Source organism: Lottia gigantea (genome assembly GCF_000327385.1).
Source record: "Lottia gigantea unplaced genomic scaffold LOTGIsca_42, whole genome shotgun sequence".
NCBI classification, from domain to species: Eukaryota; Metazoa; Mollusca; class Gastropoda; family Lottiidae; genus Lottia; species Lottia gigantea.
The window spans coordinates 868769-883536 of NW_008709463.1; the positions used below are offsets into that span (position 1 = coordinate 868769).

The following is a 14768-nucleotide window of genomic DNA, read 5'->3' on the forward strand; positions in this document are numbered from 1 at the left end:
GATCTTGTCTACCGTTATTTCCGGGTACCTTAAATATCATATGTTACCAAGTGACGATTTCTCGATGGCCTTTGAAATGTGGTGTTGCTAAATTATAACGATGAAAAGGAACAATATGGAATCAATAAAACATCAGTACCGTACACAAAATTTTATATTGCAATAAACGACCACAGAAAATTGTTAGTTTTATGTAGACAAACCATCGTGTTTCTAAAGATTTTTATAATACAAATGATGGTTTAAAATACGTGCTAATGGAAATACACGAAGTACGATCATTTTACAATAAAATAATTTGTAATGAAATTGTTTAATAAATACGTGCCTTATGAATAACACTAATGCAGAACATTCTATTAACTTAAGCCAACATGGAACAGGTGGAGGTGCTAGTGTTAGCAGATAGAACTAGTGTTTTTTGACATCAGGTACAGCTAGTGTTTTTTGAAACCATGTAGAGCTAGTGTTATTTGATAACAGGTAGAGCTAGTGTTTTTTGACATCAGGTAGAGCTAGTGTTTTTTGACATCAGGTACAGCTAGTGTTTTTTGAAACCATGTAGAGCTAGTGTTATTTGATAACAGGTAGAGCTAGTGTTTTTTGACATCAGGTAGAGTTAGTGTTATTTGGTATCAGGTAGAGCTAGTGTTATTTGATAACAGGTAGAGCTAGTGTTATTTGACATCAGGTAGAGCTAGTGTTATTTGGTATCAGGTAGAGCTAGTGTTATTTGATAACAGGTAGAGCTAGTGTTTTTTGGTATCAGGTAGAGCTAGTGTTTTTTGACATCAGGTAGAGCTAGTGTTTTTTGACATCAGGTAGAGTTAGTGTTATTTGGTATCAGGTAGAGCTAGTGTTATTTGATAACAGGTAGAGCTAGTGTTATTTGACATCAGGTAGAGCTAGTGTTTTTTGACATCAGGTAGAGCTAGTGTTTTTTGACATCAGGTAGAGCTAGTGTTTTTTGACATCGGGTAGAGCTAGTGTTTTTTGACATCAGGTAGAGCTAGTGTTATTTGATATCTGGATATACTGTTATCAGGCTGACCTGCACTCATTGATGAAAAATAAGGGATACTTTAAGGGCTAAATACATACGTCGGCTGTGTGTAGAATATACCAAGACAAATCAACGAGTATTCAAATTTAATCAGACATATTACAAATTACAAGACAGGCTTTATTTAGTTATTCATTTGATTGTCTGTAGATAGTGATGGTGGAACGGGAATCATGTTGGTCTAGAGGAACTAAAACAGTGTTGTTACAAGGGCCCTTATCTCTGGTTTAGTTGACAAGAGCTTTCCTCATGCAATTCAGATGTATTTGGATATACACCCCAGGACAGCTAACCTTTCTAGAGATTTTCAAAAAGAAGACACCCATCAATCTTTTCTAGAAATCTCCACAGAAGCTGACCTCTAGTTCGCTACGGAATTGGTTTACCTCTTGTACTCCTCCCGGCTTCTCTATGAGAGCTCATTTGTGTATAATTATGTGTCTTATAAAATAAAATTTAGCAGGGTCTTTTCAAAGATTTTTGGAAATATGGCTCTCAAAATTATCGTTTTTTGCAAGTCCAAACTTTTCAAAATATGCTGCCATAACGTTCCTGAAACACAGCTTTAAGATTTAACAACCTGTGCTGAAAGTTCACTGTCTTAGATCACTTCCTGCAATGTTCATTGTCTAAAAAATCATGGTCATATGTTCACCCTGGATCTCACATGATTTCAGCCAATATTTTGGGTCCAATCATGAGGTTTCCACCAATCTGAAAATTCTAAAACTCGGATTCTTTGTTCATCAAAACTTTCTTTAGGAGGATTTTTCCACAGTCTATGACTAGCATCAATCATTCCTCCAACAATTTCCTGTAAACAAACGATTTCCATAATCAACAGCAGTAACTCATGGGTGGTTTTACAAGTTTGCACAAGCAAAACAATTCCAGTAACCAAAAAAATGAAAAAATCAAGAGCAGTAATTGTACAGCAATCCACTCCTCAATCAAATAGTACGACCAGGTGTTTCGAAAAGAGTAAGCATTAAGCTGTTATTCAAGTATTCTTTCAGATTTTCGCTCAAATAAATGTTGATGATATTCAATAACCCAAAATCCTTTGAAATTAGGGGTAATAACTCAGGTTGTATATACACCTTTCCAGCTGGTATACAAGTTACCTTTCAGCCTTTATAATCAAGAGCAATATTTAAGTAGTATATGTTATATATCATATAGTTTATCATTCCAGCCGATGGAAATGGAGGCTATCTATTTGTTAACTTACCCGTCCAAAATAAGTAGGGAACCTGTGTTCATCTTCGATCACATGAGCAAAACCCCCTTGAAGTCCAAAATCAACAGCAAAGTATGGAAAACCTTTGGGTACCTAAAACATCATACAAAAATTAAAATATTCCATCAAGCAGCTGAAAGCATGTCTCAACCTCCACATCACTCTTAAAACAAAATGAAAATTCTAGAGACTGTTTTTGGTAAAGGGAAGATGAAAGACTTTATGTGGGTTCTCTAGAAATTGTTTACTTACTGAATGTCTAATATCCTTTTTACTCAAATCTACCAGCTTTTTATTTTGTGCCCATTCTGTCTCAGTATCTTGAATAGCTTTCTGAAAATAAATACCCAAAACTGGATAAAATGCGATTGGGCAGAGGGAGAGTCCATTAGGTACACTCTGCATGCTGCACCCAGGATGTCAGGGATGTAGTAGAACAATTATGGCTGAAATCTTGTAATGAGTTGAGAAGAGTGCAGCTGTCTTCAGGGTTTTTGTAAGGGTTAATTTAAAGGTTTGGAACATTTCTTTATTGTATTAAACAAAAGATATATGGATGACGGTTTCTCACTAATTACATGTCTTGAGATGTCCTTTAATTTATGATCTCACATTGGTCAGAAATTAAACAACAGTATGCTTATATTACAAACATTGTTCGCATAGTAGGAACTAGGTTCATGTTAAATTGGGTTTTCTAATTCTTGAATACTATGCATTTGAAAGAACCCACAATAGAGATGGGAAAAGTGTGTGCTAATGTTGCTGTTCTGGTAGAATTCCCTCATTGTATAGAGCAAATCTTGGTTGATGTATGGAAGGCTTTTTAGGTTACTTTACTAAATAATTTAGTATATAACAATATTTAGACAAAAGATAAAATCAACTAAACAAATGGTAAAGATCATTACTAAATAATTTAGAACCATCAATAAAAATTACTAAATAGACAATATCAGTGAAAACCAATAAGTTAGTAACCTAGAAAAACAGTCAAATATTCTACTCAAGCACCGTCTGGTCCTTGACAACCTGACATCATCAATTTCACCTCCCAAACTAGAGAGCTAATTTAAGTATACTCTCTAACCAAAAGACAAATACATGAAAATTACTATGACAACAAATCAATACTTCAAATTAAATAAGACTAGACAGATTTTCTTCGAACAATCGAGTGGCAGATACAAACCTCAAGTGTTGAATTAAAATTCTAAAGAAAAACTAGACATGAGAGGAATCTTGCTTATAAACAGATTTCAATGACACTTTTAGTCTGTATTTTTTTCAAACAAACTGATAAGAATACACTTACTGATAGAATTCAATTGGAAATTACTTATTTTTATTTTTCTTCAGCTAGATTCGAAAAGGCTGTTATTCCTTGCAACAACTTTTCTCAGCAAATTCAGACACAAAATTTTATTAATTTAGAAGTTAAAATAAAATTGAAATCTAGATGAAATTTGCCTCTGTAATGAACTTAGGCAAGATTTAGAAAAAGATTTTGAAAAATCAATTATGTCTAGCAACAAAATAAGATGATAAGATCTATATGAAATTAGTCTCCGAAAAAAACTGAAGGCAAGTTTTTCGAGAAATCTGTTATGACATAAAAGTGAAAATTAAATGGATATCTAGTTGATTCATTCTCTGTTTTTTCTGTGGACTGGGACACACTTAATTCAAGATGACAATATTTTAATTTCTGATGAAACTTTATACTTTTCTGTGATAAAAACCTGCACCAAGCTGTCTAGACGTTAAAAATCCTCAGGAAGTAAGCCAGACATAAAAGTTTTTATTAGTTCAAGAGAGATCCAGGCTAACTCTGTTGACCAGGATGTAGCCATTTAAATATTTGTTTTACCAGTTCATAGAGATATTTGTAAGCAAACAGACATTTGCACTAAGATGTCCTGAGGTCTTAACTTTTGACATAGTTTTCAGGATATCCTAGCACAAAGATCTTTTCGAGTATTTGTGACAAGAAATTCATATTTTAATTCTGTAGAATGTTGCGGGAAGCTGATATTTTATACCAAATTTTAGATGACTTTATACCTTGAATTGATAAGAATATCCCACATGAATTTTACTTCTACTTCCATATTTGTGTGATTTTGAGCAACACGGGTCTGGCTTTAGGCAGGGTATGCTTATTTTAGTAGTGCTTTATAGTCTGGCATAAAATGATTGCATGCAAAACCTAAGAAAAGATTACGAAATAGAAAGGATTTATAGGGGAGTGGGGGTCTAGGGTATCTTGGGGGAGGGGAAACCTTGAAGGATGTAACAATGAGCTACAGATTAACAGATAATCCTTACCTTGAAATATATAGGAGCTAAATCACCAACTTCCCTTTCCAGAGGTACACACTCAATATAAGTATGGGGGTGTCTCTTTAAATACATGCTTGTCTCCATAAATACTGTATCTTCATCATCCTTTTCTCTGAACAGTTTGGCTAACGTCTTACGGAAGAGCTGAATAGAAAAAGTTTTGGAATCATTTGACCACTAAAATTGCGATGAAGTCAATAATAAATATTCTAGACACCTGATACCACTTTTCATTATGAAATACTTACTCTCTTATGATTGATATACCTCCTCTTGTGAAAAGTTCATTAGATGCTACAATGGTTATTTTGAAGTTTGAGTTTTTGGATTTGATAATGAGAATTCAAGTCAGAAAGTGGTGAAGTTATGGTCTTATCGAATAATGATAACAATCAGCAATGAACCACATACCTGCATCTCCTGCCACACATCTTCATCTATTGCTGTACAGGAAGTGGAGTGAATCATGGGAACAATCAGACAATGTCCTACTGTTAATGGTTTATGGTGAGGAAGACATAGATAGGACTAAAAACAGAAAATAACCATGGGACTTGCTCTCAAAAACTTTATTTGGGTAACATTAAGATGTTAAGAAATACAGTAATTTGATTGGATAATAAGCAATTTTAGTGAGTGACCAATCAGATGACTGGACCATTAATATCATCATTTTTTGAGAATAAGGCCCTTGACTAAAAGTGAAAGTTGTTACAAACGGGGCTGTCTGCAGCGAATAAATTGAAAATCTGTGAAAATGGTCACTTTGGAGCACCAAAACAACAAAAGAATTCTGAAAGTTTCTGCTGTGGCATTTTTTTGGGGAGGCATTTGATCTGCTTTTGCACAACATTCTAACGTTTATAAGAACTCCACAAATCAATGCCTTCAACTGCAAAAGTCACAAAGAATTCTGAGGAAACGTAAGGGAAAGTAATCCAGCTCATTACAAAAATTCAGACCACATTGATATAACATAATAATTATTATACTGATATTACCTTTTGACCAATGGCTATAATCAGATGTTTTGGTACTTTATCAAAACAGAATTGACATTTACTCATTGCTGATGCCATCTTCTGATGCTCTGGAGAATGAAATCAAATGATTAAAATTGAATTGAATGTTTTATGTTCTACTTTTCTGCAACTTATTGGGCTAATGAAGATGGACGACGCCATGCAGTGTGCAATGAGAGAAATTTTACCAAGAAAGCAGCATTTGCCTGAAATTTTGAAATGTTAATGTTAATTTAGAATACAGAGTTGAAGAGTTGGAAAGCAGTTTTCACAATAAATGGAACGCTAAGATGAAAGGAACTTACCCATGATGGCTCGTGATCGATCTTTCTCTTCCAACTTGGATTCTGATTGTTGCCGAGCTGCTTTACTTATAAACATATCATCTACTTGATAATCATCATCAGTCTTTTCTACACTCTATAATTCAAAACAAAAGACTATGTTATCATTTGCCAATCACTGGTTTTGCAATGATGAGGCATTGGAAAGAAACTACACCATACATTAAAATCAGTAGAATATATAGCTTTTATGGCCAAAAATATACAGAACCACAACAGAAAGGAAAATATAAAACATACCCTTCCAGCTAGTCTAGCAAACATAGCATTCTGATCTTCTGCTGTTCCCATTTTTTCTCTCTCTACCATTGTCTTCAGGTCTAGTTTATCATCATCATCAAAATAACGCTGTCTATCTCCGTCTTCATGAGTAGCAATCTATCGAAAGAAAACATTGAAACTAACTGCTGTACAAATTTCTATTAGGTATCTATATATCTGTAATGTCATGATGTTTGGCAAAAGAGAGGTCAACTGTGTCATTTTACCAACAGTTTTACTTTTTCACTAATTATATTTACTCTGCCCGACACCTCTTCATCATGATATACTTACTCACTTGAAAAATGTCCGGTTGACAAAAAAAAAATCAAAAGCCCTGGAATGCACATTACCTTCTTTTGTCTCTTTCGTCCTTTCTTGGGTTCTTTACGATGTTTGGGTTCAGAAAGTGGTATAACAATACCAGATTTGGTTGTTCTTGTCAACAAAACTTCATCATCAGCATCAGCATCAGCAGATTTGGGAGGTGGTGGTGGGGCATTCTTTCTGGCTTCTCTGGCTGCTTCTAACTTAGCTTTCAACTCATTGGCTTGAGCCTGAAAGGGTATTTCAATAAAGATGTCATTTCATTTCAATGTATTTGAATAAGCAGCAATTCAGGTTTTGCAACACTTGTTTGTTCCTTAAATTTGGAAGACCACTGAACACTTATTCCTGATGTAAACAACATTGACTTTTAAACTGCCCTTTTCCGCTTTGACTCCTCAAAATTTGAATCCTTATGAACACAAGTCTAAGGCACCTGAAGTCTGTATTTTGAGTATGGGATTGACCAAGCCTTTTCCCCTAATAAGCTTACCTCATTGCCCATGATTTCAGCTTTGAGTATTTTAGCAGCCAGAGCGTTCATTTCACCTTCAGTCAGTACAGGAGGTGGTGGGACAGGAGGATCTTCTTCCGACTTTGACTCAGCACTAGATTCACTGCTTGAACTCGAGTCTTCTGAAGTAAAAATGGAAAATGGTGGACTTAGCTTTGTCGGAGAAACAGTTGCTTTGTAGCCTTAAATACTCTAAAAGAGTAACCATGCCCTGCATGACCTTGTACAACTGTGTAGCTAAAATCAAACAAAACATTGTGGAAGGAAGGTCAAATGCTTCTCCATTGACAACAAAAATGACTCAGAAATCACCTACCACTAGAAGAACTTTTGCTTCTCTTTCTACTTTCACTTTTCTCAGGTGATTTCTGACTGGGTGATGAAGATGGTCTAGGCTTGCTCTTCAAGTCTTCAGCTTCTGGTTTTACTTCTTCTGCAGTTTTCTTCTTCCATCTTGGAGTGTTGCTTTCTTTACTCCGATCATCTCTCCTGGAACGTTCATGCCTATAGTCAGTTGATCTGGATCTATGTGACCTTGATCTTTCAGGTGAAGGTCGTTTGAATCTCCTCTCAGATGATCGTGACCTTGACCTTCTAGATCTTGGATCTTCAGGAGAAGGTCGTCTAAATTTCCTTCTCTCAGATGATCGTGACCTTGACCTTCTAGATCGTGAATCATCAGGTGAAGGTCGCTTAAACCTTCTTTTCTCAGTAGATCTTGACCTTGACCTTCTGGATTTTGAACCTTCTGGTGATGGTCGTTTGAGCTTTCTCCTTTCAGATGGTGACCTTGACCTTTTGGATTTTGAATCTTCAGGTGACGGTCGTCTGAATCTTGGACGATCAGGTGATCTTTTTGCTCTTCTCTCATCTTCTGGTGATAGTCGTTTGAACTTTCTCTTATCAGACGGTGACCTTGACCTCTGTCCACTTCTGTCATCATTTCTGGAAGATGGTCGCTGAAATTGTGACCGTCTGTCATCTCTCTCGGGTTTGCGATATGATGATGAGGTTTTGCCTGCTGCTTTTTCAGCATCAGCGATCTTTTTCTCTATAATTTTTAATGACTGAAAAATTTAAAGCAAAAATTTGATTGCCAGAAACAACGAACAGGATTATACACCTCAAATATTGATATAGAGCAGTGAAAAATTAAACAAACTATTTACAAGTAGTATCTTGAAAAATAAAGAAACAACCCAAAAAAGACTCAAAGAATAAAGACACTTACACCCCATCTTTCAGCAGCCAGCTCTTCAAAACTCTTTCCTTCTGTTCTAGCCTGTTCCTTGCATCTTAAATAAGACTGTTTTAACCATGTTAGACCACCGTCCCCTATTTCTGACAGGGATTTCTTCTTCCCTTCTTTGTTTTCACTGGGTAAACCCACTCCCCCATCTTTCCAATATGGATTCAATTCTCTTGCATGTTGACCCATCTGTAAAAATATAGGTAATTATTTGTTTGAAATACAAGCCTCAAAAACATTGGCTGTAGTGATTTTTCAATAGTTGAAATATTGACCTTGAAACTTGACAAATAGCCTCAGCCTAATATTCACTCAAAAAAGACCATTAATTGAATTAAACCCCAAGCGTTTAACTTGCTCAAAGCAAATGAAGATGCAGATATTTGACATAAATATATAATTGCTCAGCAAGTGAAATGGAAGAAGATTCACCTGTTCAATAACACTTTCTTTCTTTTCTTCTTTGTCTTCTTCAACTTTCTTTCTGTCTCTAATTTCTTGCCTGGAAGTCAGTGGCAGGAAGTCTAATGGTGCTTCCATCCAACTTTCTCTCTAGAATAATGCATAACATACATCAGCATTTTTCAGTTCTTTATATTTTTAGTGTAAAGAGAGGTTCAAAAAGTCAAACAGCATTTTCTAACTTTTTTAAAATAAAATATTTTATTGTAAAGCTCATCTGGGTACTAATGTGAAAGATGTGCAACAGGTCAGCTTATAGAAATACATCTTAATTATCATAATACTGGGTTGTCAAGTTATTCTTTATGCTAATTAACATAATACTGGGTTGTCAAGTTATTCATTATGCTAATTAACATAATACTGGGTTGTCAAGTTATTCATTATGCTAATTAACATAATACTGGGTTGTCAAGTTATTCATTATGCTAATTAACATAATACTGGGTTGTCAAGTTATTCATTATGCTAATTATCATAATACTGGGTTGTCAAGTTATTCATTATGCTAATTATCATAATACTGGGTTGTCAAGTTATTCATTATGCTAATTAACATAATACTGGGTTGTCAAGTTATTCATTATGCTAATTATCATAATACTGGGTTGTCAAGTTATTCATTATGCTAATTAACATAATACTGGGTTGTCAAGTTATTCATTATGCTAATTAACATAATACTGGGTTGTCAAGTTATTCATTATGCTAATTATCATAATACTGGGTTGTCAAGTTATTCATTATGCTAATTAACATAATACTGGGTTGTCAAGTTATTCATTATGCTAATTATCATAATACTGGGTTGTCAAGTTATTCATTATGCTAATTAACATAATACTGGGTTGTCAAGTTATTCATTATGCTAATTAACATAATACTGGGTTGTCAAGTTATTCATTATGCTAATTAACATACCTGAGGCATGGTAGGACCTTGAACAACAGGTGCTTTCTCATCCTGGGAATTAAAATCTTTAGTATCAGCACCAGCTTCAACCCATTCCTCTTCAGAACCACAAGAAGAATCCTTCGCTTTTTTCTTTTTTTTCTTCTTCTTTTTCTCTTTCTTTAATTTCTTCTTTTTACTACTAATTTCCTGAATGCAGACAATTTTTTAGATTTGAAATTTTAATATTTTTTATCAACCTTAAAGCACTTGCCAAGGTCATCCAATAAAAACTAACTTTTAAAAGATCACGTGAAACGTTCAATTGCTACCAATGTTTGCCAATATGTTGATTTGGATTTCAAGTTGGTTTTGAGATTCTGATTGCTAATAGGCTATTTTGTTTATTCAAGCCTACCTGAGTTTCTTTCGTAATTCTGGAATCAACTGATGGTAACATCCATTTATCTTCACCTCGTAGTCTGGCTTCCTCTTTCTTTTTCTCTTCTATATCATACTGTTTCTTTGCCTATGACATTGTAAATATTTCTAACTGAGGGTAAGCTACTGGTAAGAAAGCCTGAGTTTTGAGTGTTTATTGATCACGGCTGAAAGGTCCTCTTAAACAAAACTATTTATAGGTGAATACATTCAGTAGGGCCTACAGTTTGTATTGAGTATTAGAAATTCTTTGTTTTTCCTTGTGGCTTGTGTAAATTTTATCTTACATTAGGTGAGATACATCTCAGAGTTTTTCTGCAAAAACAAACATCCAATTCTTACTGATTCATACTGATCTCCAGCCTCGGGGTATGGTAGTCTTACTTGATTTGACAATTTGTGGCTATTCTACTAAATGACACATAAACAAAAGATATCGTGGGTCTTCTTGCGGTAGTTTAATTCACATTCGTATTTGAAAAATAAAGGTTAGATCTACTTACTTTATCTAGTACATTTTGTCTGGCATCTCTCAGATCTTGACGCCTTTCTTCCAGCAAATTGGAACTTTCAAACCTGATTCCGCTTGTCATTTTAGTAACGATTACAAAATCTGCTAAGAAATTTCATAGTAAAAATGTAAACAAAATATCGTGAATCAAATGAAAGTAGAATTTCCGTTTCCGGAATAGCACGCGAGACAAATTGACCATGAGACATATCGCCATTTTCTATTTTCCACTCACCAAATCGACCGAGTTATTGATTATGGCTTAGATATCTATAACAAAGGTTCCAAAACCCCACCCAATTTCAAAGGGATGTAGAGTATAAGCTAAACAATTAGTATTTGTTGGACAAAATCATGACCTTCGCTGACCTTTTAAATGTGAACTTTTAAAACTCATCGGTTAAAGGGATGATGGTTTGGGAAATTCAATAGCCCTTTGGTACAAATAGTGCCTAGCCTACGATGCCAAAAGAGCTAAATTGGAAGTGTCATGGCGCATTAGCTGTAGAAAAGTTGGAAGATAGTCAATTTCATTTGCTGTAGACACATGTAAAAATTCTAGTTCATGAAATTTGCACCGAATCAACATATCAGGCCTATAATAATATCACTTTCTTACCAAGTAGATGAAGATAACGCAAAACGCCTACTCAAACTTTTATACACGTACATGTAGTAAGCCAACAACAAACTGAGTACAATATTTCAGGCTATGTGAACACTGTGTTATTGTTCTGTAGATCAAAATTTATAGGTCTTCAATGGGAGAGTGAAAAATTGTCAGTTTACATGCTCGTCATAAAGTGAAGAAAAAGCCTACTCTGAGGGTCAAAATGGTTTTCTAAATCTTGAGCCCATCTTCCATCACGTCCGTGGAACGATAACTTGGGCCAGCTTAACGTATTTTTTTCAAGGATTGTATGCGATTTTCGAACAATTCCATTACATTTTCAAGAATATTTACATATATTCAAGACCCAAATCAGTCCCTGAAAATGACCAACCTGTCACTGAATTAGGATTGAATTTGATCTTCTTTCCACATAATTATGCACGTAATTGTTGAAGAATGAGAAATAAGAATGTTGGTGAGATATTTTGAAATATTTAAACAAGATGGTATGACGCAATGTATAGAATTTAACCAAATATAAGCACTCTAAATTCAACGGCTTTTTGAATTTATTTTTCACAAAAATTTTCATTTTTCTCATGTTTTTGGTAAAATGTTTACTAAATAAATATTGAGAATAGAATTTAATATTTGAGCCTTTTTTAAAACACCGAAATTCGATTGAAAAATTGACTATCCTAATTGACTATCCTAATTTCCTCTGTCAACATTAAACAATAACAAAGAATATGGGAAACCCGTTTTTTTCTTGAGAGGAACCGCCCTTATCAAATACAGCTACGATTGGGAAATAATAAAATTAGATATAAGTAAAAGGTAAAGACAGTGCAGTATCAGTAACGAGTAATTCCAGTTATAATATATCAAAATGAAGTGTGGATTAGCTGTTTTACTTTTTTCTTGTGAGTATTTCCAACTACATATTTTATACATTGGCCTGATAAATTTATCATCATTATCAATTTTATTATCATTATCATTATCAACTACCACCATTCATGATCATTATCCAGTCTCCTAATTATCATTATTGACATCATCATCATCATCATCATCATCATCATCAAAACTTAAATGATTTTGAATTGTCTGTTTTATTGTAAGTAACAATCCTCGGAATAAGAATTGGAATGATTAAACTTTGAAAACTCTATCCAAAGGCCCAAAATAACATTTTTGTGGAAAAATGCAATGAATAAACCAAGTACTAACAATCCAAACCCCAAAACGAAACCCGAAATCCAAGACAACATACTGGCGAAACATTGGTAGCAATTAATGAGGAAGTCATTATCATTCTATCGGCCTTTTAAAAAAATGGCGATGGTCCCTCCCAATCCAAAGCTCTGTCTTAGTTGTGTTTACTATTTATTTTTATAGTAGGTTTAATATACCTGATTCCAACAAGTAGAGCATTATGTACCCGATCTGTTCTCTTTAACTGTAATATGAAACTAAATCAGGCTAAAGCAAGAGGTATTTCTTCACATTCTCATGCTTGTAGGTAAGTGTCCTTTGTCGATAAAATAGTTTGCTAAAGCAAAAAAAATCGGCATTAGCCTAATCCTTGTGTATTTGCAGTTGATTAAAGGGAAACGAGTTTGAATAGTTGAATAGCCTTCAGACGTACTAAAACTGCACGAAAATCGTCTTATCCCTTCAAATATACTTAAAATAGGAATTAACTCTATTACTAAATAGTTTTATTCCTTATATGGCAGAGTCTCATGAAAAATCGATTGTGGGCAAACATGGATTTGAAGGCACAAATTTCGGCGGTGTGATAAAGTTAGCTTGTTTACATGACCATCATTTCTATTTTACCTAAACCGCGGTTAGTCAGATATAAATTAGTTTAATACGGGTTAATAAGACCATGCCATAACCCGTATTCGGGAAACAATGCCTTAGTCCTTACTAGTACTACACAAGGTGAAAGTGATACTTTAAAATTCAGTGTACACCTGATTCATAAAGAAAATTACAGGTACAACTGAGTTTTCAGGTGATCAATAACAACTCTTCCCTTTTCATATTGATATATTACTCTGTACTTTCAGAATACTAGACAGTTATATGGACTGTATCAAATCATGTGTTAACGACCAACTGCGCAAAATTGCTTACGATAGGTTTGCAAGATATGGTGTCCATTGCGGTAAGTAGTAAAATAATGAATTCAATAAAACTGTAATGTATTACCTTTCAACCACCATAACCAGTAGCCTGGCACATGTCGTCGTTTCTTTGAATAAGGTGTGGCTGAAGTCAGCCAATAAGATCGTGCGTTGCATGGACATCTCTAACAATTTTATGAATCATTGTTAATAAGGTTTTATTTTTTCTCACATTTTTTTCTTTATCATTTTTATTTTCGTGAGGAATGAGTAAATATCAATCAACTCTCGAAAATAACCCCATAGAATATAGATGAAGTTTATAGTGGGTATAAACAAACACCTATACATTATCTGATGGCTTTGCTGAGAAGGTCAACCATTAACCAAGGGAGGAACGAGGGGGGAGGGGGGGGGGCGTTGTCATAACCCAGAAAAATGTGATTAGACCATCCAAACAATCCCGAGCTCTGATGGGTTCATCTTAGTTGTTAAGACAACCCTAAGGTTTTCGGTACCCTTGATATATTAGTGTTGGTGGTTTAGACGAATTCTTGTTTTCTGTATTTCAGGATCATCTATGGTAACTATGAGTGGAGCCCTGGGAATTCTTACAGTTTTGACGGCAATAAAGAATTACTTTTAACATCCTTTGAATTTCTTAATTTCACTCAGACCAAATAATTAAAATCGCGAAATTTGCAGCCCAATTCATTAGTTTTATAGACAGCCAGGCATATTTGGATATTTGGATACAGCATGTTGGATTCAGGGATTTAATTAAAAGAAAAAATTTTTTCCATTAATTTGTCTCTTTATATAGCAACATATATACACCAAGTCCGGACAACCAACGCATCATAGCTGTGTTATGGAGATGTTTTTTCAGAGTCTGACAAGGAGAAGCTACATTATATGACCATACATGTAACAAAGCATGCATATTGAACACATGCTAAACTAAATATAGAGATGATGAAATACATCAAAGTAACAAAATGTTACAATGTTTTGACAACCGGAAGAACTTAACAATATTATCCAGTAGTATCTTTAATGTATACAATAATAAAATCTAATGTAAAAGGGCAATGTGTCATGTTCACTTCAATACATAATACAGTTTCTACTTATTTCAACGTAAGCCTATATACTTTGGTGGTAATATTCTAAGAAACGTAGAATGTGGACAATTATGTTTCTCTTCTCAAAGACCAAATGAGTCAAATAATTGACGCCACTTTTCCTTGTGAAACGCTGTGGGTTTTTGTAATATTTTTCTTATCAAAATATAACTTTTGTGATCAGTTACCTCCCTTGAACATGAACTGTAAATATTTCATTCAAAC

At 34.3% G+C, this 14768-nt stretch overlaps 1 protein-coding gene across 1 annotated transcript; it reads right to left on the bottom strand.

The window, feature by feature from the left end:
• Positions 1-1134: 1134 nt before the first annotated feature.
• Positions 1135-6312, bottom strand: LOTGIDRAFT_191734 (hypothetical protein). The gene is made up of 8 exons (XM_009060389.1): positions 6253-6312; positions 5974-6088; positions 5648-5736; positions 5058-5174; positions 4632-4790; positions 2556-2636; positions 2297-2396; positions 1135-1879 (listed from the first exon to the last, which is right to left on the bottom strand). The coding sequence occupies exons 1-8, from the start codon at positions 6301-6303 to the stop codon at positions 1737-1739; spliced, it is 855 nt and encodes a 284-aa protein (XP_009058637.1). The 5' UTR covers positions 6304-6312; the 3' UTR covers positions 1135-1736.
• Between the last annotated feature and the right edge of the window lie 8456 nt (positions 6313-14768).